This window comes from Carcharhinus amblyrhynchos, chromosome 14 (genome assembly GCF_965287045.1).
Source record: "Carcharhinus amblyrhynchos chromosome 14, sCarAmb.v2.hapA, whole genome shotgun sequence".
Taxonomy (NCBI): domain Eukaryota; kingdom Metazoa; phylum Chordata; class Chondrichthyes; order Carcharhiniformes; family Carcharhinidae; genus Carcharhinus; species Carcharhinus amblyrhynchos.
The window spans coordinates 7,503,764-7,527,772 of NC_137337.1; the positions used below are offsets into that span (position 1 = coordinate 7,503,764).

The 24,009-nt window shown below is 48.1% G+C and overlaps 1 protein-coding gene across 1 annotated transcript; it reads left to right on the forward strand.

Annotated features, from left to right (window-relative positions):
* Positions 1-864: 864 nt before the first annotated feature.
* dio2 (iodothyronine deiodinase 2) lies at positions 865-2,982 on the forward strand. Its single transcript, XM_080202227.1, has one exon. It carries the CDS (start codon positions 1,288-1,290, stop codon positions 2,086-2,088), a length of 801 nt encoding a protein of 266 aa, XP_080058353.1. The 5' UTR covers positions 865-1,287; the 3' UTR covers positions 2,089-2,982.
* The last annotated feature ends 21,027 nt before the right edge of the window (positions 2,983-24,009 follow it).

Below are 24,009 nucleotides of genomic sequence, written 5' to 3' on the forward strand. Positions count from 1 at the left end.
CTGGTTGCCACACTCCGGTGCCCGTTTGGGTACACTGAGGGAGAATTTAGCACAGCCAACGCACCCTAACCGACACGTGTTTCAGACTGTGGGAGGAAACCGGAGCACCTGGAGGAAACCCACGCAGACATGGGGAGAACATGCAGACCCCGAACACAGTGACCCAAGCTGGGAATCGAACCTGGGCCCCTGGCGCTGTGAGGCAGCAGTGCTCACCACTTACTGTGCCATCCTCTTGTCCAAACGTACTGTTTGCACTAATAGAAATCTCTCTCTCTCCCTATTTGCTTCAATCAGAAGCTCTGGGACGGGATAGCTGGTTTTACTGAGCCCTGTGACTATCCTTCTCCCCAGAGCGCTGGGCCCCAATGTCTGTCCCTGTTACCAACAACTCCAAAGACAGACTCTGAGGCTGGTACCCCGTGGCCGTTTGTGGGAGCTTGCTGTGCGTAAAGTGGCTGCTGCGTTTCCTGCGTGGCAAAAACCGTGTTTCATCTGCTTAATTTGAGCAAGAAACACTGGGACGTTCTGTGTCTGCGAAAGTCACGATGGGAAGGTCTTCATTCGCACAGTGAACCCCCAAATACCCAGGAAACGAAAAGATCAAACTCTGTGAATGCAATGGACTTTGCCTGAATCACTGAACCCTAATTTTGGATTTTCCAATAAAAACAGCAGACATAAAGTAACACTGAGGCAGCATTTTTTTTTAAATAGAATCTATGCCTTTTTTGATTACCAGGTTGACTCCTATCCAAGGCAAGCCTTTTTCCAACTAGTAGCTCACGTCACGATCTTATAAAGAGATTAGTCCTGTTGTATCCAGCCCCAGTAATCAGCAGCGACTGTGTATATAAGGCTGGCACTGCAACACTTTGTGCAGACTCACTAAAAAGTCTGAACGGAGCAGAGGAGAGAGAGAGGGAGAGAGAGGGAGAGCAGTGAAAAGTACACGTTAACTCAGTTCACAGAAAGAAAAGCTGGACGTTTTGTTAACTGCATCGCAGAAACTCAATCTGTTGGATTCTGTTCCTTCAGCATCTTTCTCCAACTCCTCCTCAGTCTCTCCCAAGTCGAAACAGGAAGAGTAAATGAGAGAGGCAGTTAGAGTGGTGAATCAGATGATGGACAGTTGGCAAAAACTCTGGTTTTGACAAGCGCGATGGAAGAGGCTTAGAGGAAGCAGACGGAGAGTGTGAGAGAGAGAGAGAGAGACTCTGCTACAAGCCAAAAGAACCAGACAAGTTTCCTCTTTCCTCCCACAGGCATTGCCAAGTCCTCGGAGGAATGGGTTTGTTGGGTCTTGACATGCTGATCAAGTTGCAGATCCTGCCGGGTTTCTTCTCCAACTGCCTCTTCCTGGCTGTCTACGACTCGGTGGTGCTCCTCAAGCAGGTGGTGGGGCGGCTGAACTGCGCCGGGCCCCCGTGCGAGGGCCGTGCCCCCCGCATGCTGACGGTGGAGGGCCTGCAGGCCGTCTGGCGGAGCTTCCTCCTGGACGCTTTCAAGCGGGCGAAGCTGGGCGGCGAGGCGCCCAACTCGCGGGTGGTGCGGCTGAGCGAGATGGAGGCGGCGGAGGTCACGGAGGAGGGGGAGGAGGAGGAGGAGGAGGGGGAGGCGGAGGGCACAGGCGCAGAGTGCCACCTGCTGGACTTTGCCAGCCCCGGCAGGCCCCTGGTGGTCAATTTCGGTTCTGCCACGTGACCGCCATTCGTCAAGGGGTTGCCGGCGTTCTGCCGCATGGTGGAAGAGTTCTCGGCGGTTGCTGACTTCCTGCTGGTCTACATCGACGAGGCCCACCCCTCGGACGGCTGGGCTGCCACCTCCCAGTTCCAGTTACCCCGCCACCGGAGCCTGGCGCAGCGGTGCTCTGCTGCCAGCCTGCTGCTCCAGCACTTCCGGGTGCCCCCCCGGTGCCGGGTGGTGGCCGACTGTATGGACAACAACAGCAACGCGGCTTATGGCGTCTCCTTCGAGAGGTTCTGCATCGTACAGAACGAGAAAATCGCTTACCTGGGGGGTAAAGGGCCGTTCTTCTACAACCTGTCCGAGGTGAGGAGCTGGCTGGAGGAACACAGCAGCGGGTAAGGGTGAAGCTGGGGCGATGCCAGCGCTGCCTCGCTGAGGAATGCCGGCGCACTTCCGTCTCCAAGATTCCCGCCACCGGCAACAATCCCGGCTTGGACAAGCGGCTGCCTTGCCTTCCTCGTCACGGAGCCAAATATCCTCCAAGCCCCCATTGCCCTGGGATCTCCTCTGCCGCAACGGGATCCGAGAAGCAGACCCACTAACACCACCTCGCCGATGGGCAACCAGGAGGCCGGGCAATAAATGCCGGCTTCACCAGTGTTGCTCACACCCCGAGAACGCATTTCCTTTCTCAAGAAGAAGCTCTCAGACAAACTCCCTCACCCTCACCCTCCACTGAAACAATCTCACCCCCAGCGAAAACTGAACTGAACTGAACTCCAAAATCCCTCTTCTGGATGGAAACTGTTGCCTTTAATAATTCTGCCACCAATCGTGAATTAACCCGGATTTGCCCTCGCTGAATTTTCATTAGGAGATGATTTATTTCTTTTGTCTGAATTGTGTAGCGTTCTCAAACACAGGTGGGTTTTTTAACGCAACCTTTCTTGCCCTCGTTGTTTGCCGTGCGTCCTCTTCAACTGGAGACGTCACAGTGCAGGAGACTGTCTTATCTTGTAAGTTATTGAGTGGCGGGTTCTATCCTGCGGACATCCAGTGGTGCAAAGGGCAGGAGGGGAACTGGGCACGCATGATGATGATAACTGGCGAAAGAGTTGCGCACTCAGTCAGCGATCGGAATTAGAAGCGGCACTGCCCGTTCCCAGTCCAGCCTCGCACCGTGTGTGAAGTGTGAGAGCCCGTCTCGAAATTATTTATGTCTAAAGAATCAAGTTGTGGTGCTATGCAGAGTGCACTTTGATCTGTGTTACAATAAAAAAGGTTTTGCAGTTCTTCCCTTCTGTTCCTGTGCTTGCTTATTTCAACCGCACGCGATGAGAGTTGTCCCAGAGCACTTTACAGCCAATGTAGCCGCTTGTTCAGACGTCGCCGTAGCAGCAGGAGAAACGCGGCCGTCCAGTTTGTGACTTTTTGTCTCCGTGCCAATAAAAACAGGAAGTGCTGGAAATCACCCATGGGTCTGACAGCGTCCTTGGAGAGAAACAGAGGCCCAAATTCTCCAAGCTCGCACGCGGCTGGGATTCTCCAGTCCCGCTGCCGTGAATGGGAGGTTAGGCTGAGCGTCAAATTCTCCATTCTCTTTGGCAGCGGAGACGGAGACGGAGCGAAAACGGCTGGAGAATTCCAGCCACAGTTAACGATTTCAAATCGAACTGACCCGTCTGTTCTGTGGTTCCGTAGGAGGGTCTGTTAAGACCCGGTACGTAAGCTCTGATTCTCTCTCCACAGCCGCTGCCGGACCTGCTGAGTTTACCCAGCACTTTCTGTTTTTATTTCCGATGCCCAGCTCTCCGCAGCGTTTCCGATACTGTGTTTGACGGGAGTGCGGTGGGGGGGATGAATGTTGGCCAGGGCCCTGGGGAGAAGCCACTCTGCTCTTTGTCCACATAGTGTCATGGGAGATTTGAGAGGGCAGGAGGGACCTGGGTCTGAAGTATCGCCTCTCGGCAGGGTGGCACTCTCTCAGCGTGCCAGCTTGGTTTGTGTCTGGAGTGGGACACGATCACCCACTGCCGACGCGTTACTAAACTGGAGAGAATGCAGAAGAGATTTACAAGGATGTCACCAGGACTGAGTTATAGGGAGAGACTTTTTCTTTGGAGCGTAGGAGACTGAGGGGTGATCTTACAGAAGTGGATAAGATCATGAGAGGCATGGATAAGATAACTGCACTCAGTCTTTTTCCCAGGGTTGGGGAATCGAGAACTGGAAGGTATAGGTTTAAGTTAAGAGGGGAAAGGATTAAGGGGAATCTGAGGAGCAACGTTTTTACACAGAGGGTGGTACGTGTGTGTGGAATGAGCTGTCAGAGGAAGTGGTTGAGGCAGAGGCAGGGACATGGACAACATTTAAAAGGCATTTGGACAGATACATGGATAGGAAAGGTTTCGAGGGACATGGGCACAGCCTCAAGATAAAGGGGGGGGGCGGTTTAGAACGGAGTTGAGGGGGAACTTCTTCACTCAAAGGGTGGTGAATCTCTGGAATTCTCTGCCCGTTGAAGTGGTGGAGGCTGCCTCGCTAAATATATTTAAGACGCGGGTTGATGGGTTTTTGATAAGAGAGGGGATTAAGGGTTATGGGGAGAGGGCGGGAATGTGGAACTGAGCCACGACAGATCAGCCATGATCTTATTGAATGGCGGGGCAGGCTCGAAGGGCTATATGGCCTACTCCTGCTCCTATTTCTTATGTTCTTATGTTCTTAAATGCAGGCAAATGGGGTTAGCTTAAGTGGGTTTTTGGTCAATGTGGACCCACATGGTTTGAAGGGACTGTCTCCGTGCCGCAGGTTCTGTGATTCCACTTCAGTAACTGCCAATGTTTGTTATTAGTTTGGGGATGTGATTTAGAGACACTCCCTTAGCTATCAGACTGGGACAACCGGCCAGAGTTTGGTGGAGTAGGGCATCTTGTGGCGTGTATTGTGTGTTGGATATTTTCAACTCAAAAACCATTTCTCCTGTAGTTTGCCCAAAGGGAGATCTGATAATGACGGGGTGGGAGCAACCAGGCGTCTTGTACCTCAGAGAATGAAGGGACCAATAGGGTGTCACCTTAACGGGGGGGATTTATAGATAAATGTGCGGAGAACCAGAGAAGGAAATGGAGAAAATTAGAGTCATGGATGGCACAGTGGTTAGCACTGCTGCCTCATATTGCCAAGGGCCCAGATTCGATTCCTGGCTTGGATCATTGTCTGTGTGGGGTTTGCACATTCTCCCCATATCTGCATGGGTTTCCTCCAGATGCTTCGGTTTCCTCCCACAATCTGTAAGATGTGCGGGTTAGGTGCAATGGCCGTGGTAAATTCGCCCTCAGTGTAACCCAACAGGCGCCCCAGAGTGTGGCAATTCGGGGATTTTCACAGTAATTTCATTGCAGTGTTAATGTAAGCCCACTTGTGACACTAATAAATAAAATTTAAACTTTAAATTAAATACCAGAACTGAAAGGGAGGGAAAGAATTGAGTGAGAGAGAGAGAATTAGCTGAAAGTAAAGGTTTTGCAGAATACTGGAGAAAGAGTTGTGGAGGGATGTGTAGCTGATAGGATAGTGTCAACACTCAGTGCTGTCACAAACCTCCCTGAAAATTCCCCAACTACAAGGGGGAGAATCTTCAGTTAACTGGCTCCCGTTCCGGATCTCCAATGTTGAGTTTATAAATCATCCTCCCTCTTCCTCCCGCCCTCACTGCCACTAAAACTCTCCTTACACCGTGAAATGGCAGCATTGGGGCAGTGGGAGTGTGGCACAGTGGTTAGCACTGCTGCTTCACAGCGCCAGGGACCTGGGTTCGATTCCCATCTCGGGTCACTGTCTGTGTGGAGTCTGCATGTTCTCCCCGTGTCTGTGCGGGTTTCCTCCGGGTGCTCCGGTGTCCTCCCACGGTCTGAAAGATGTGCTGGTTTGGTGCGTTGGCCGAGGTAAATTCTCCCTCAGTGAATCCAAGCAGGCACAGAGTGTGGCGACTAGGGGATTTTCACAGTAACTTTATTGCGGTGTTAATGTAAGCCTAATTGTGACACTAATAAATAAGCTTTAACATTCAATTTCTGCGGCGAGATTCATTGACACATAAGGTATGTGCCCAGCAATTCCTTGACACTCACTGTAGGGGGTTGGGAATGAGGAGAGGGTGGGGGGAGGAATGTTGGCGAGCTCCCCATTTCACGAGATTATCGGACAGCGACATTAAGAGTGAAGAACTCTACGTTGATTCGCAACTTGCGTGTCCTTTGCTCGCCGATTGGCTTAATAAGGTTATTTCTTTCTCAATAGTTCCAAGATAACATTTAAAGTTGGAGTGAGGAGATTCTCTGAATGTGAAGGGCCTTTCTTCACACCAGCCAGTTTCTTGAGGTAGGACCAGGGATGGGGAGCGCAGCTGTCTATGTCACAGCTGCGTTGGAGTTGTGTTTAACTTGGCCTTTCGCGTTCAGATCCCTGCCAATGATGGATAATTGGTCTACGTAACTACATCCAGGTAATTGTGCCTGACAGGAAATTTCAGGCTCCAAGTGCGAAGGGCCATTGAACAAATTAATTGGCTTCCTTTCTCTCCCCTGGGTTCCGTTGCAGCTGTAACAAGGCGTGACGTGGAGGTCTCTAGAGTACGGTGCGTGTGTGTTAGACAGGAGACAGAACGTCTAAAATAAGGAACATTGAAGTGTGTGTAAGGAACAAGGGCGAGAGAGCGAGGGGGAAAGCCTCCGCTGAGTTCCATGTGATGCCACGAGGCTAGTGGCAGCATCCATACTGTTTGTACAGGATGACCCTGTCTGTGACCCAGACAGTTCACTGTGGGTCCGTTATCAGTGGAGAGCTTTGTGTAAATAACAGTGAAAAACAATGCAGCAGCAAGGTAGAGGGTTAGAGTCTGAGCCTTTGTCACTAATTTGAGAGTCTATCCTTCTACATCCCGCCAGTTCCTGAGCTGCTGATGGTTGAAGAATGAAAAAATGGACTAAGTGTTTTTTGGGTGAGAGCGGACAGAGTTCAGTTCCTCGGTGCCACGAAGAAAGATTTGCATTTATCGTAGAATTGTAGATTCTATGAATCTACAGCACGGAGACAGTCCCTTCAACCCAAACTGGTCTATGCTGACCAAAATGCCCATTTAAGCTAATCCCATTTTGCCTACGTTTCCCCATATCCCTCTAAACCTTTCTGATCCATGTATCTGTCAAAATACTTTTTAAATGTTATCCATGTCCCTGCCTCAACACTTCCTCTGGCAGCTCATCCCACACACATGTACCACCCTCTATTGCTCCTCAGGTTCCCATTAATTCTTTCCCCTCTTAACTTAAACCTATGCTGTCGATTCCCCAACCCTGGGAGAAAGACTGAGTGCATTCACCCTATCCGTGTCTCTCATGATCTTATTCACTTCTATAAGATCACCCCTCAGTCTCCTACGCTCCAAAGAGAAAAGTCCCAGCCTGTCTGATCTCTCGCTAGAATTCAGTCCCTTGAGTCCTGGCAACATCCTTGTAAACCTCTTCCGCACTCTCTCCAGTTTAACATCTTCCCTCTAGCGAGATGTCCAAAACTGAACACAATACTCCAGATGTGACCTCACCAACGTCCTATACAACTGCAACACAACTTCCCAATTTCTATACTCAATATCCAGACTGATGAAGGCCAGCATGCTAAAAGCCTTCTTCATTCCCTATCTATCACCCTTAGAGAATCGTGCACCTGTTTCAGCAGCCCCAGGACATCTGAAAGCACTTACAGGCCAATGAAGTACATTTTGAATTGTCGTGGCCATTCTTCTTGGATCTATACGCTCAAAGCCCCATTGATAAATCCTTGCTTTTTCTCAGATGAGTTTGGAAGGCGCCTCTTTCTGCCTCATCGTTAGATTTCAAAGAGAATGGGTAAGATGTTGAAAGCAGTAACTCCCTCTAATACAGAGTTGATGAGCAAGAGACCCTGAGCCTGATTTTACCATCACATTGTGCCCATTTTCAAATGCGAAATCTTGGTAAAGTTGGGCATGAGGCGAGAAGCGTGACTCGCACCCACCTCCGCCCTGGTTCCCCCTTTACCAAGACCTGGAAATGGCCACGATCAGGACTGCGCACAAAATGGGTGCAACGGCTATTTAAGTGCATTTGCCTGCATTTAAATTGACTCAATGGGTTGCCCGCCCAACTTTACTGGCACCACCCCCTCCACCCCCCCCCAAACCCTTACCACCACGTTCACCCATCCAGAATCAGCGCGAAACAGACATGCTCCATAGAAGTGCGATTTGGAAGCTCCATCAGTGAGGGTTAGTGAGGAGGTAAGTGGTGGGGGAGGGGGGGAGATGAAAGTGGGGGGGGTCCGCTGCCACCCTGCCTGTGATCAGTGAGGGGGAGGGGGGGTGGTTTCGCTGCCACCCTGCCTGTGATCAGTGAGGGGGAGGGGGGGTGGTTTCGCTGCCACCCTGCCTGTGATCAGTGAGGGGGAAGGGGGGGGGGGTTTCGCTGCCACCCTGCCTGTGATCAGTGAGGGGGAAAGAGGGGGGGGTTCGCTGCCACCCTGCCTGTGATCAGTGAGGGGGAAAGAGGGGGGGGTTCGCTGCCACCCTGCCTGTGATCAGTGAGGGGGAAAGAGGGGGGGGTCCGCTGCCACCCTGCCTGTGATCAGTGGAGGGGAAGGGTGGGGAGAGGCCCGTGATCAGTCCGAGTGGTGTGGGGGTGGGGGATGAGGGGGTCAGTAATGTTGTAGGGGTGGGGCAGTGTCTGTGGGGCCAGAGGGAGGTGTTATCCGGCCCGGAGCGATGTGGCAGGGGAACAGCGCTCTGTCATTTTTGTCTTGTGCGTGTGCAGTCGGAGGCGCCGATCGGAGCTGCAGGATTTCAGTGGGGTTAAACCCCACCCACAGGCTTGTGCAACCTGATTCCAAATCGCTGGTATTTTTTTCAGGCAGAGTGTGCCTGAGAACGGGTCTAAAAGTCGGATCTAAAACTCTCCCAGTTTCGAGTCCACCCAACACTCAGAATCAAAATGGTAAAATAGGTCTCTCTACAAATGTGTGCAGTGCCACATTAACCCTTGCTATACTGAACACCCCTGTACTACACATTTCACTGTTAACGCTTGCTGTTGCTCAGGTATACCATTAAACAGCTCTTACCTATTTGAGCCTCTCAGTTGTAAAGGAGACACAAGTTCTACTTCTTCATAAAATGCCTTCATTTTTTGACCCGCAGACAATTCACCAACAACAAATTATCACCTGTGGCCTCTTTATATATCAGTGACTTCTATTGAATAATTCACAACAAATCAAGATTTTATTGGAAAGTCCTAACATTCCTAACATTATCTGCCTTCTCTGGTGTTTAACGAGCAATGGGAACCTGGAAAATATTTATCCCTTAACCAACATCTAAAGCAATTGATTTGGTCATTTGTTTGTGGGATCTTGCTGTGTCAAAATCAGCTGTTGCCTTTTCTACATCCCAATGACTACACTTCCCAAACACTTTATTGAGTGTAATGTGCTTTGTGACGATCTGATAGGTCCTATAGAAATGCTTCCGAGGTGCAGGAAGGATGTTATCCCTGGCTGGAGAATCTAGCATTGGGGACACATCTCAGGATACATTTAGGACTGAGATGGGGAAACATTTCTTCACTCCGAGGGTGATGAACCTGAGGAATTGTCTCCCATTGAAGGCTGCGATGGCTAAGCACTAAATCGGTTCAAGAAAGCAATAATTCCTTTAGACTTTAATGGCATCAAGGGGTTCGGGGAGAACACAGGAATATGGCATTGAGATTGAGTGTTGACCACGATCACACTGAATAGCAGAGCAGGCTTGAAGTGCCGAAAGGTCCACTTCTGCTCCTAGTTTCCTAACAGCGCTGTGGATGTGCCTACACCACAGGGACTGCAGCTATTGGGCGGCACAGTGGCACAGGGGTTATTACTGCTGCCTCACGGTGCCAGGGACTCGGGTTCAATTCCTGGCTTGGATCACTCTCCGTGCGGAGTTTGCATGTTCCCCCTGTGTCTGCATGGGTTTCCTCCCACAGTCCAAAGATGTGTGGGTTAGATGAATTGACTAAACTGTTCCCTAGTGTCAGGAGGGTTTAGCTAGTGTAAATGCATGGGGTTATGGGGATAGGGCCTGGGTGGGATTGTGTTGGTGCAAATACGATGGGCTGAACGGCCTTCTTCTGCATTGTAGGATTCAATGATTCTCGAAGGTAAGCAAGTATCGGCCCTGTTAGTGACACCCCGATCCACTGGAACTCTTTATTCTGATTCTTTTTGCAGCGTCATCTTTTTAAAATTCCCATTTAAATTATGCTAAAGTTATCGCATCAAACACACATTCAGATAAAAATTGCTTGTCGGTATGGAAATATCCTGTATGTTACTGAACACTGTGTCCGGGTGCTCCAGTTTCCTTCCACAGTCCGAAAGGCGTGCTGGTTAGGGTGTATTGGCCGTGTTAAATTCTCCCTCAATGTACCCGAACAGGCGCTGGAGTGTGGCAACTCGGGGTTTTGTGCTCTGTCTGTTTAGCCTTCAACAGGGCATTCGTCATGATCTAACCAGGCGTGGTGACACAGTGGTTAGCGCCTGGGACCCAGTTTTGATTGCTGGCTTGGGTCACTGTCTGTGTGGAATCTGCACGTCCTCTCTGTGTCTGCGTGGGTTTCCTCCGGGTGCTCCGGTTTCCTCCCACAGTCTGAAAGATGTGCTGGTTAGGTGCATTGGCCGTGCTAAATTCTCCCTCAGTGTAACTGAACAGGCGCCGGAGTGTGGCGACTAAGGAATTTTCACAGTAACTACATTGCACTGTTAATGTTAGCCTACTCGTGACATTGATAAGTAAACTTTAGACTATGTGATTCCTCCTGTTTCACTTTCCCGAGCTGTGACCACGTTCCCTGTGGCCCATGCCCCCTATGGACCCTCCCTTCACCTTGGGCTGGGGTGGGGTGGGTTGGGGGGGGAGGCACTAGTGGTGGAATCAGGGATTCACTTTTGCCCACCCTCTGGTCTGAACGTGAGGTGGACATTTTTGTTTTGATGGATGCGTGTTGACTCGGTGAGTAAGAGCAGCAGCAGACACCCCGAGAGTAGACATTGTCACAGAGATTGGAGCTTGCCTGATGGACACTTTGCCTCCTGCCTGCACCTGTGCACTGTAGATAAGCTGGTTTAAGAGTACAGAACCAATGGTTTGATCAATATGTCTTCCTCGATTGATTTTAGCTCTGGCAGACACCATTACATCCTCGGCTTGGATGGCTGATGTGTAAACAGCAGAACCATGCTCAAAATAGTAAAAGCTTTACTAGAAAATTATCCAATTTCCCTTCCGTGCTTCACGGATTGCTGAATCTCTTCAGCTAGTTTTAAACTTTGCTGTCTGTATCTTTTTCTTGTTTAATTCTTTGCTGGGATAAGGAGTTGGTGACAAGGCCAGCATTTATTGCCCATTCCTAACTGTCTGTGTGCAGTTTCTGTGTGGGTTTCCTCCGGACCATATTCATAGAATCATCGAGGTTTACGGCATGGAAACAGGCCCTTCAGCCCAACTTGCCCATGCTGCACTTTTTTTTAAACCACTAAGCTACTCCCAATTGCCTGCATTTGGCCCATATCCCTCTATACCCATTGTACCCATGTAACTGTCTAAATGCTTTTTAAAAGACAAAATTGTCCCCGCCTCTACTATTGCCTCTGGCAGGTTGTTCCAGACATTCACCATCCTCTGTGAAAAAATTGCCCCTCTGGACCCTTTTGTATCTCTCCCCTCTCACCTTAAACCTATACCCTCTAGTTTTAGACTCCCCTACCTTTGGGGAAAGATATTGACTATCTATCTGATCTGTGCCCCTCATTATTTTATAGACCTCTATAAGATCACCCCTCAGCCTTCTACGCTCCAGAAAAAAATGTTCCAGTCTATCCAGCTTCTTCTTATAACTCAACCCATCAAGTCCCGGTAGCATCCTAGTAAATCTTTTCTGCACTCTTTCTAGTTTAATAATATTCTTTCTATAATAGGGTGACCAGAAGTGTACACAGTATTCCAAGTGCGGCCTTAGCAATGTCTTGTTCAACTTCAACAAGACGTCCCAACTCCTGTATTCAATGTTCTGACTGATGAAACCAAGCATGCCGAATGCCTTCTTCACCACTCTGTCCACCTGTGACTCCACTTTCAAGGAGCTATGAACATGTACCCCTAGATCTCTTTGATTTTAATTAATAAATCTGGAATATAAAGCTAGCCTCAGTGATGGTGACCATGAAACTATCACTGATTATCATTGAAACTCATCTGGTTCAATAATGCAGTTAAGGGAAGGAAATCTGCCATCCTTACTCAGTCTGGCCTACATGTGACTTCACTCTCCCCAATGCCCTACCATTAACTGAGTAAGTCCTGCCTTGGTTCAATCTACCAAAATGCATCACCTCTAGGCGCTCTGGTTTCCTCCCACAGTCCAAAGGTGGGCAGGTTAGGGGGATTAGCCGTGGGTTACGGGGATAGGGCAGACAAGAGGGCCTCAGTGGGATGCTCTTTCAGAGATATGGTGCAGACCTGATGGGCTGAATGGCCTCTTCATCATCATACGATCTCTGCCTACAGTTTAGAAGGAGACAACTGACCCATCGAGTGCACTGACCCTCTGACAGAGTTTCTTACTGCTGTGGACAATCGGCACTGAAATCAGAGCTGCAGTATAAAACAGTCTCCTCACAAAAAACACAATGCAAATCCATTTCTTACAAAGAACTGATTATCGTCACAGCCTTACCCTTGCGATGAGTGGCTTGCTCCGCCATTGCAGGGGGCAGTTAAGAACCAGCCACATTGCTGTGACTCTGCAGTCACATGTAGGCCAGACCAGGTAAGGACGGCAGATTTCCTTCCCCAAAGGGCATTACTGAACCAGATGAGTTTCAACGACAATCAGTGATAGTTTCACGGTCACCATCACCGAGACTAGCTTTATATTCCAGATTTATTAATTGAATTTAAATTCCACCAGCTGCCCCAGTGGGATTTGAACCCATGCCTCCAGACCATTATTTGGGGTTTCTGGATTACTAGTCCAGTGAGTCCACTACGTTACGATCTCTTCCCACCACCTTCACCACCCAATCCTGAAAATATCCCAGTTCAATTGCAGAAAAGTATTGAAAAAGCATCCTGTTTGCTGTGACGATAGTCTGTCTTTGTAAGAAATGGATTTGTGTAGTGTTCCTTGTGTGGAGACTGTTTTATACTGCAGCTCCAATACGGTGCCAATTGTCTACAACAGTAAGGAACTCTGTCGGCGAGTCAGTGCATTCGATGGGTCGATTGGCCTCCTTCTACACTGTCAGGATCCTATGATGAAAAGGAGGCCATTCGGCCCATCAAGAATGCACCGACTTGTCCAAAAGAACATCCCACTGAGGCCCTATTCTTGTAACCTAACCTAATTCATTTACCCCTAACCTGCACATCTTTGGAACGTGAGAGGAAACCAGAGCATCCGGAGGAAACCCACATAGACAACATGCAAATTCCCCACAGACAGTGGGGACCCAAGCCGGGAATTGAACCCAGGTCCCTGATACAGTGAGGCAGCAGTGCCACGGTGCTGCCCCACTTTTGCTAAGTATCTCCGCCATTCTTTAAATTGGTTTAAAACCTTCAGAAGTGAAGTGTGAATGGGATGCCTTACAGGATTTCTACCCTTATCTCCACCTCCTCCTGGGTGGTCTCCAATACAGAATGGTGAGATGCTGGGTCCTGTGGCTCTTTTAAAATGTTCCATAAACTAAAACACCACTCACAAGGACTGAGTAAAATGATGTAAGACATTACTGTTATCCGACTGTATTTTGTTTATTTTTCCTTCTGCATTTGGGTGACTGAGCGGAAAATGTTTTCGTTCTAATTTAGTTCTTGGGAATTTCACTGAGTAACATTGGTCTTCACACAACACTGATAACGTAATACTTTCCCTACAGTCATTACATAGGAACAGGAAGATTGGGCCATTCAGCCCCTCGAACCTCTTTTGCTGTTCAATTGGATCTTGGCAGATTTGAATCTTAATTCCATCTAACCACCTTGGTTCTGTAATCCTTCACATCCTTATGTAACAGAAGGCCGCACCTTCTCAACCTCGCCCTTTGCCTGAAGTGTGGTGACCCTCAGGTTAAATCGCCAGCAGTCAGCTCTCTCATAAGAACATAAGAAATAGGAGCAGGAATAGGCCATCTAGCCCTTCGAGCCTGCCCCGCCATTCAATGAGGTCATGGCTGATCTGAAGTGGATCAGTTCCACTTTCCCGCTTTCTCCCCATAACCCTTAATTCCCTTGTCTATCAGAAACCTATCTATCCGTGACTTAAATATATTCAGCGAGGTAGCCTCCATCACTTCAATGGGCAGAGAATTCCAGTGATTCACCACCCTTTGAGTGAAGAAGTTCCTCCTCAACTCCATTCTAAACTGCCCCCCACTTATTTTGAGTCTGTGCCCTCTAGTTCTGTTTTCCTTTCTAAGTGGAAAGAATCTCTCTACCTCTACCCTATCCATCCCCTTCATTATCTTGTAAGTCTCTATAAGATCTCCTCTCAGCCTTCTAAACTCCAACGAGTACAGACCCAGTCTATTTAATCTCTCCTCTCCCCTCCACCCTCAAAGGGGAAAGCAGCCTATGGTCACCTGGAGACTCTTACCTTTACCGATCGAACAGAAATTTATCAAGGCCAAGTTTGAAATTTTCAATTGACCCTTCAAGCATCCAGAGTCAACAACTTTCTGGGGAACCAAGTTCCAGATTTCCACCGCACTTTATATGAAGAAGTGTTTCCTTACATTGCCCCTGTCTCTAATTTAAAGCAATGTCCTGTTTAATCTGCACTCCCTGAGAAAATTATTGATGATGTAAAGCAGTTTGAGATGCCCTCACATCACAAAAACCACTGGGAGGCAATAGTCTAGCAGTATTGTTGCTAGACTATTAATCCAGAAACTCAGCTGTGGACCTGGGTTCGAATCCCACCAGAGCAGACAGTGGAATTTGAATTCAGTAAAAAAAATCTGAATCTAGTGTTGACTATGAAACCATTGTTGAAAAAACCCATTTGGTTCCCCTTTTGGGAAGGAAATCTGCCGTCCTTACCTGGTCTGGCCTTCATGTGACTCCAGAGTCACAGCAACGTGTTTGACTCTCAGCTGCCCTGGGGCAACTGGAGATGGGCAATAAATGCAGGTCCAGCCAGCGACACCCATGTCCCACAAATGAATAAAAAATAAATGATGAACTGGTGGAGAGAGCTCACGGTGCCTCTCTCTCTTCCTAATGTTCTGAGTGTCAGACACTGGGCTTTTGTGAGTGCACACTTTGGACATGTTCCTCACAGATTCTCCCTGTCGTTCTCTCCCACTGGAGAAACTCCAGATGCCATTGTGGAGGGCAGGGAGGCAGAGAGATCGGAGACAGATTCCACAGGGCTACATTTCTTCACAGCAGATAAAAAAAATGAGTTCTTGCTTTTACCCAACAAAATGGACCAGAGAATCCATCTTTGGATCTCGTGTGGAGGAGTTCGAAGCTGTGTTGACCTTTGCACTCATCTCCATGATTATCAACATAGCACAGTGAGCTGGGTGAATTAAAAGCCTGAATCGCTGTCTATACCTGTTACCCAATACCTGTGCTCTACGTCATTCATTAACTGTGAAGCGATTCTTTAGCAGAAGGCAGTCTCTAACTGTTCCACACGCTGGTTTGCTTGTGCAGAATACACAGCTCAGAAACAGGCACACAAACATACACATTCAGCGCAGGGGGTGGTCACTTGCCACCCACCCCCCATTAATCAACAATCAACAGTAACTGCACTTCAGTAACTGTGAGGAGCTTTGGGACACCCTGCAGTCATTAAAGATATTACATAAATACAAGTTAATGAGTGGTGGAACCAGTCAGACATAACACTTTCCAAAGCTGCCACACTGGATAAATAGGTCATGCCGGTATTCGATGAACCGGTGACTTACAAGACATCTATGGGGTGATGTGTCTGAGTGCACGCGTGTCTACCTCGAGGAAACCTACCTCATTGAAATTCATAAACTGAGGGGCTACAGCGATTGGGGAAATGTGGGGGAGACAATGGCTGAGTGATTAAGTCACTAGGACTATGAAGGAAAAAGGATAAAAGTTAAATAATAATAAAGGATAAAAGTTACAATCAGATAAAAATAATAATTATTATTTTTATTACAATCAGATCAGCCATGGTCTTATGGAATGGTGGAGAAATGGCAGATGGACTTCAATCCGGATAAATGTGTAGTGGTCCATTTTGGCAGGTCCAATGGGATGAAGGATATAATATCAAGGGTAAGACTCTTAGCATTGTAGAGGATCAGAAGGATCTTGGGATCTGGGTCCATAGGACTCTTCAATCAGCCTCGCAGGTAGAGGATGTGGTTAAGAAGGTGTATGGTGCACTGGCCTTCATCAATCAAGGGATTGATTTTAGGAGTCAGGAGATAACACTGGAGCTTTATAAGACCCTGGTCAGATCCCTTTATTGTTGGCCTTTATAGCGAGGGGGATAGAATATAAAAGCAGGGAGGTCTTGCTGCAACTGTATAGGGCAGTGGTGAGGCCGCAGCTGGAGTACTGTGTGCAGTTTTGGTCCCCGTATTTGCGAAAGGATATATTGGCCTTGGAGGGAGTGCAGAGAAGGTTCACTAGGCTGATACCGGAGATGAGGGGGTTAGCTTACGAAGAGAGATTGAATAGACTGGGTCTGTACTCGTTAGAGTTTAGAAGGCTGAGGGGGGATCTTATAGAGACTTACAAGATAATGAAGGGTCTAGATAGGGTAGAGGTAGAGAGATTCTTCCCGCTTAGAAAGGACAGCAGGACTAGAGGGCACAGCCTCAAAATAAGTGGGGGGCAGTTTAGAATGGAGTTGAGGAGGAACTTCTTCACTCAAAGGGTGGAGAATCTCTGGAAATCTCTGCCCATTGAAGTGGTGGAGGCTGCCTCGCTAAATATATTTAAATCACGGGTAGATAGGTTTCTGATAGACAGGGGAATTAAGGGTTATGGGGTGAGGGCGGGAATGTGGAACTGATCCAGTTCAGATCAGCCATGATCTTATTGAATGGCAGGGCAGGCTCGAGGGGCTAGATGGCCTACTCCTGCTCCTATTTCTTATGTTCTTATGTTCTATTCAGCTCTGCCTTGAAAATATTCAAAGACTCTGCTTCTACTGCCTTCTGAGCAACAGAGTTCCAGAGACTCACCACACTCTGAGAGAAGAAAAACTCTACTAATCCCTGGGTGGAATTTTCTGGCTGCACTCGACCCAGAGCCGGAAAATCCCGCCTGAGATCAATGGATCTTTGCACGGTCTTCTCCCTCTCTGCCTGCCTATAATTCCAGTAGAGGGAAAATCTCCCCCTCTGTCTAAAATAACTGACCCCTTATTTTTAAACAGTGACCCCCCCTAATTCTAGATTAGAAACAGAAAAGTGCCAGAAAACCTCAGAAGGTCTGACAGAAAGAGAGAGAGTAGAGCCAACGTTTGGAGTCTGGACAACCCTTCGGCAGGGAATGAATAGCCATTCATCAGAGACAAAGGGTCACCTGGACTCGAAACGTTGGCTCGATTCTCTCTGCACAGATGCTGTCAGACCCGCTGAGATTTTCCAGCATTTTTCTGTTTTGGTTTCAGGTTCCAGCATCAGCAGTAATTGGCCTTTATCTAGATTAGTTCTATTCCACATGAGTATCTTCCCAATCTGTCGATTTCGCCTCTCAGCTTTTCTTCTGATTCCCCATTTTTCTCTTATGCAATTGCCCAGTTTCCTCTCAAAACCACCCAAGCTTTTTGCCGCTGTCCTTTCCTTATTGGATCAAAGAAACCTTGTTCTTGGGATGTGAGCACTGCTGGCAAGGCCAGGATTTGTTGACCGTCCTCCCTTGAAGTTGTCCCGTGCAACTGAACGGTCGAGACTACTTGCTAGAAAGTCGAGTACGTTTTTATTTATTTTTATGGGATGTGGGTGTCGCTGGCTGGGCCAGTGTTTATTGCCCATCCCTAACTGACCTCCATTTCAGAGAGATTTGACATTTGAGAGTCAACCACATCGCTGTGAACCTGGTCGGCCAGACCAGGTAAGGATGGCAGATTTCCTTCCCCAAAGGGCATCCATGAACCGGATGGGTTTTTGTGACAATTGGCAATGTTTTCATGGTCATCAGTAGACTTTTAATTCTAGTTTCTTTTTATTGAATTCAAGTTTCACCGTCCCCTGTAGTGGGATTTGAACCCAGATCCGCAGAGCATTACCCTGGGTCTCTGGATTACCAGTCCAGCGATAATACTACTACATTGTTACCATCCCTCAGTCTGCACTCACTCATCCAGCCCAGGTGACCATGACAGATTTCCTTCCCTCAAGGGCATTGGGAAGCAGATGAAATTGTGGTTCCGTGATGGTTATTAATGAGGACTAGCTTTATATTCCAGCTTTATTAATTCATTGAATTTAAATTCCTGCAGTTGCCGTGATGAGACTTGAGCAGATGTCTTTGGAGAATTAGTCATAGAAAGAACATAGAACATAGAAAAACTACAGCACAAACAGGCCCTTCGGCCCACAAGTTGTGCTGATGATATCCCTACCTACTAGGCTTACCTATAACCCTCAATTCTATTAAGTCCCATGTACTCATCCAGAAGTCCCTATCGAATTTGCCTCCACCACCACCAATGGCAGCTGATTCCACTCACCCACCACCCTCTGAGTGAAAAACTTACTCCTGACATCTCCTCTGTACCGACTCCCCAGCACCTTAAACCTGTGTCCTCTCGTAGCAACCATTCCAGCCCTGGGAAAAAGCCTCTGGGAATCCACCCGATCAATACCTCTCAACATCTTATACGTCTCTATCAGGTCACGTCTCATCCTTCGTCCCTCTAAGGAGAAAAGGCTGAGCTCCCTCAACCTATCCTCATAAGGCATGCCCCCCAATCCAGGTAACATCCTTGTAAATCTCCTCTGCACCCTCTCAATAGATTTCACATCCCTCTTGTAATGAGGCGACCAGAACTGAGCACAGTACTCCAAGTGGGGTCTGACTAGGGTCTTATAAAGCTGCAAAATTATCTCCCGACTCCTAAACTCAATCTCTCGATTGATGAAGGTCAGTACACCATACGCCTTCTTAACCACATCCTCTACCTGCGAGGCTGATTTAAGAGTCCTATGAACCTGGACCCCAAGGTCCTTCTGATCCTCTACAATGCTAAGAGTCTTACCCTTGATATTATACCCTTCATCCCATTGGACCTGCCAAAATGGACAACGACACATTTATCCGGATTGAAGTCCATCTGCCATTTCTCCACCATTCCATAAGACCATGGCTGATCTGATTGTAATAAAAATAATAATTATTATTTTTATCTGATTGTAACTTTTATCCTTTATTATTATTTAACTTTTATCCTTTTTCCTTCATAGTCCTAGTGACTTAATCACTCAGCCATTGTCTCCCCCACATTTCCCCAATCGCTGTAGCCCCTCAGTTTATGAATTTCAATGAGGTAGGTTTCCTCGAGGTAGACACGCGTGCACTCAGACACATCACCCCATAGATGTCTTGTAAGTCACCGGTTCATCGAATACCGGCATGACCTATTTATCCAGTGTGGCAGCTTTGGAAAGTGTTATGTCTGACTGGTTCCACCACTCATTAACTTGTATTTATGTAATATCTTTAATGACTGCAGGGTGTCCCAAAGCTCCTCACAGTTACTGAAGTGCAGTTACTGTCTTAACGCAGCAACCAGTTTGCACACAGCAAGCTCTCACAAGCAGTAAAGTCGATATAGCCCCAGATCACCAGAGGCTGCTAATAAGAACATAAGAAATAGGAGCAGGAGTAGGCCATCTAGCCCTTCGAGCCTGCCCCGCCATTCAATAAGGTCATGGTTGATCTGAAGTGAATCAGTTCCACTTTCCCGCTTTCTCTCCATAACCCTTAATCCCCTTGTCTATCAGAAATCTATCTACCTGTGACTTAAATATATTCAGCAAGGTAGCCTCCACCACTTCAACGGGCGGAGAATTCCAGAGATTCACCACCCTTTGAGTGAAGAAGTTCCTCCTCAACTCCATTCTAAACTGCCCTCCCCTTATTTTGAGGGTGTGCCCTCTAGTTCTGCTATCCTTTCTAAGCGGAAAGAATCTCTCTACCTCTGCCCATTAAGCGGGGGAGGGCTGACTGGTGGTGATTTAACCTGAGGGTCACCACACCTCAGGCAAGGTTGAGAAGGCGGGGCCTTTGTGAGTAACCTCAGCCGGTGCGGGAATTGAACCCATGCTATTGGCATCATAGACCAACTGTCCAACCAACTGAGCTAAACCAACCCCCAGCAATGCAGCAACGGCCAGACAATCTGCTTCATGTGGTGTTGGTTTGGGACTATGTGTTGGTTCTGGTTGACATAGAAAATCACAGAAAATTTACAGCTCAGAAACAGGCCTTTCGGCCCTTCTTGTCTGCGCCAAACCATTTTTTGCCTAGTCCCACTGACTTGAGCCATATCCCTCCACACCCCTCTCATCCATGAACCCGTCCAAGTTTTTCTTAAATGTTAAAACACGTCCTGATTGAGGAATTTTGTGAGGACATTTGAGGAGGCCCAGCCATAGATTGTTGCTTTCGGAGAAGGAGTGGCGGTGAGGGGGGTGTTGCTGTCTCAGGAGGGGACTGTGGAATTTAGAAAAATAACCTCTCGTACCAAGTCTCATTCAACCATCATCCCCGCGCTCACTGGCCTTTTAAAAATGTTTATTTGTTAGTGTTGCAAGTAGGCTTACATTAACACTGCAACAAAGTTACAGTGAAAATCCCTAGCCGCCACACTCCGGCGCCTGTTCGGGTTACACTGAGGGAGAATTTAGCACGGCCAATGCAGCTAACCAGCACGTGTTTTGGACTGTGGGAGGAAACCAGAGCACCCGGAGGAAACCCACACAGACATGGGGAGAACATGCAGACTCCACACAGACAGTGAACCAATTTGGCAATCGAACCCCGGTCTCTGGTGCTGTGAGGCAGCAGTGTTAACCACCGTGTCACCATGCTTCACTCAGAGTTTTGTAGACAAATTTGGGCTTCGCTCTTTGGGAAAGTGAAAGGGCCCAAGGAGGCTAAACGGTGCCATTTTCCAGGGATTCGGGATTCGGTTAGGGTTGGTTAAGAGGTGACCAAACAGATATTTTCAAAATGATGCGATAGGCTGATCAGGTGAAGAAACCTGACAAAGGTTTAAGTGTCATTAAAGTCCATGTGCTCGCTGTACCCGCTCAGCATCTCCGCGAGAGGAGCCACTTCGCAGGGTGTATGTGGGCCGTCCTCAACCAGACAGGTGTCAGGCATTCCCAGACAGACAGGTGTCAGGCATTCCCAGACAGACAGGTGTCGGACATTCCCAGACAGACAGGTGCCGGACATTCCCAGACAGACAGGTGTCGGACATTCCCAGACAGACAGGTGCCGGACATTCCCAGACAGACAGGTGCCGGACATTCCCAGACAGACAGGTGTCAGGCATTCCCAGACAGACAGGTGTCAGGCATTCCCAGACAGACAGGTGTCAAACATTCCCAGACAGACAGGTGTCAGGCATTCCCAGACAGACAGGTGTCAAACATTCCCAGACAGACAGGTGTCGGACATTCCCAGACAGACAGGTGTCAGGCATTCCCAAACAGACAGGTGTCAAACATTCCTAGACAGACAGGTGTCAAACATTCCCAGACAGACAGGTGTCGGACATTCCCAGACAGATTGGTGTCAGACATTCCCAGACAGCAGGTGTCAGATATTCCCAGATGCAATGTGAAGATCTCAGGAATGTAAAGATCTCAGGAGTGCCCCAGGGGTCGGTGCTGGGGCCTCAGCTTTTTACCATTTATATAGATGATCTGGAGGAGGGAACTGAGTGTAGAGTGTCGAAATTTGCTGATGACACCAAGATTGGGGGAACGGCAAATTGTGCGGAGGGTGTGGAGAGTCTGCAGAAGGATCTAGATAGGCTGGGCGAATGGGCCAGGAAATGGCAAATGGAATTTAATGTTGGCAAGTGTGAGGTGGTCCACTTTGGTAGGAAGAATGGTAGGAAGGACTATTACTTACGGGGCAAAAAACTGCAGCAGGCGACGGTGCAGAGGGACCTCGGGGTCCTTGTGCATGAGTCGCAAAAACAGCTTGCAGGTTCCTGCTCCTATTTCTTATGTTCTTATGTTCTTATGAATGTCCTCACTGCATCCCACCATCACCTTCCTGGAATCCTGTGACAATGAGAACCTCATGAGTGCACTTGCCTCATCTGACCAGTATAATGGCCTCATCGCCTGCACCCTCGCCTTCCCAGAATCTCACCACCCTCATTCCCTTCCTCAGCCTTCTCATCGGAGAAGATGTGAAGCTCTTGTATGTCCTCATCATTCATGTCCTCCATGCTTTGCTTTGGCCAGTTGTATAGCACGCAACAAACTACAATGATGTGTGCCACCCTCTGGGAGTATACTGGAGTGCTCTGCCAGGTCTGTCCAGGCACCGGAACCTCATCTTCAGGATCTCCATGCTATGCTCCACAAAACTCTGGGTTGTGGCATGAATTTTCTTGTATCTTCTCTCATCCAGAGCCTGAGGCTGACACGCAGGCATTATCAGCAGATTGAGGAACCAATCCTTCAGCCTGTGTTGTCCCTGCAAAATGTCAGGGATCTGGGACCTGCTATGAGTCTTGGATGATCCCGAGGCATTTTGCACAAGCCTGCATCATCAGTTTGTTATGGTCGCAGGCCAGCTGAACATTGACCGAGTGGAAGTCTTTGCAGTTCACACACTGGATGGAGATTTAAGAGCTACATGAGTGCAGTCAGTGGCACACTGTACCTGTGGGAATCCAGAAATCTCAGCAAACCCCAATGCCTTTGCCTCTTGGCTTTCCTGCTCTCTGTCAAATTTGGAAAAGCCTTGGCAAAAATGGTGTCCATGACTTGCTGCAAACATCTGAGTGTGGAGGTTTGCAAGGTGCTGCACTGGTTCCCAGGGGAACCCTGGAAGGTGCCACTGCTGCGGCAAGTGCTGTCACCATTTTCCCTGCCATTGGCAGCGAATGCCCTCTGAGTCCCCAGATTCCTCTAAATGTCAGAGAATATAAGCCCCATTTACTCAGCCTCTCATCATAGGATCATCATGGGTCCCTTATCCCAGGGGCCAAATTAGTGAACCCGCACTGCACCACCTCCAGTGTTGGTATCTCCTCTCTTCAATTTGGAGCTAAAACCTGCAGACTGGACTCCAGATGTAGTCTCTCCAACTGTAGCAAGCCTTTTATTCTACTGCTCCAATCCCCTTGCAATCAAGGCCAACATGCCACTTGCCTTCCAAATTGCTTGCTGTTTCCAACAATCAACAATGGTTTCATGGTCATCAGTAGATTCTTAATTCTGGATATTTTTTATTGAATTCAAATGCCACCATCTGCCGTGGCGGGATTCGAACCCCAGTCCTCAGAACATTAGTTGAGTTTCGGGATTAATAGTCCAGTGATAATACCACTACATCATTGCCTCCCCAAATCCAACTGTCAACTCCAACTGTTGGCTCCAACTGTCACTTCCAACTGTCACCTCCAACTGTCGCTCCAGCTGTCAACTCCAACTGCCACCTCTAACTGTCAACTCCAACTGCCAATTCCAATTGTCAAACAATCACCTCTCTGCAATTGGCGCAATGGGTCATGTGGCCCTACATAATTCTAGTCTCTCTTGAAGGGGCACATCACCACATCTAGTGACCCTGGAAACAATTTCTCCCTATTACTCTATCAAAAGTATTCATGAGTTTTAGATTTGTCCATGCTATCCCTCATTAACCTTATGACTGCACAGGGTTGTTCCAGAGGCTTTGCTCATGTTAAAAGTATGTGTGTTGGAAGGGTCAGAGGTGATATTGCTAAGGTAATCCTATCTGGAGAGGCGATGGCCTAGTGACATTATCATTAGATTATTAATCCAGAAACTCAGCTAATGTTCTGGGGACCCGGGTTCGAATCCCATTGTGGCAGATGGAGGAATTTGAATTCAATAAAAAAAATCTGGAATTAAGAGTCTACTGATGACCATGAAACCATTGTCGATTGTCAGAAAAACCCATCTGGTTCACTAATCTCCTTTAGGAGAGGAAATCTGCCATCGTAACCCAATTTGGCCTATATG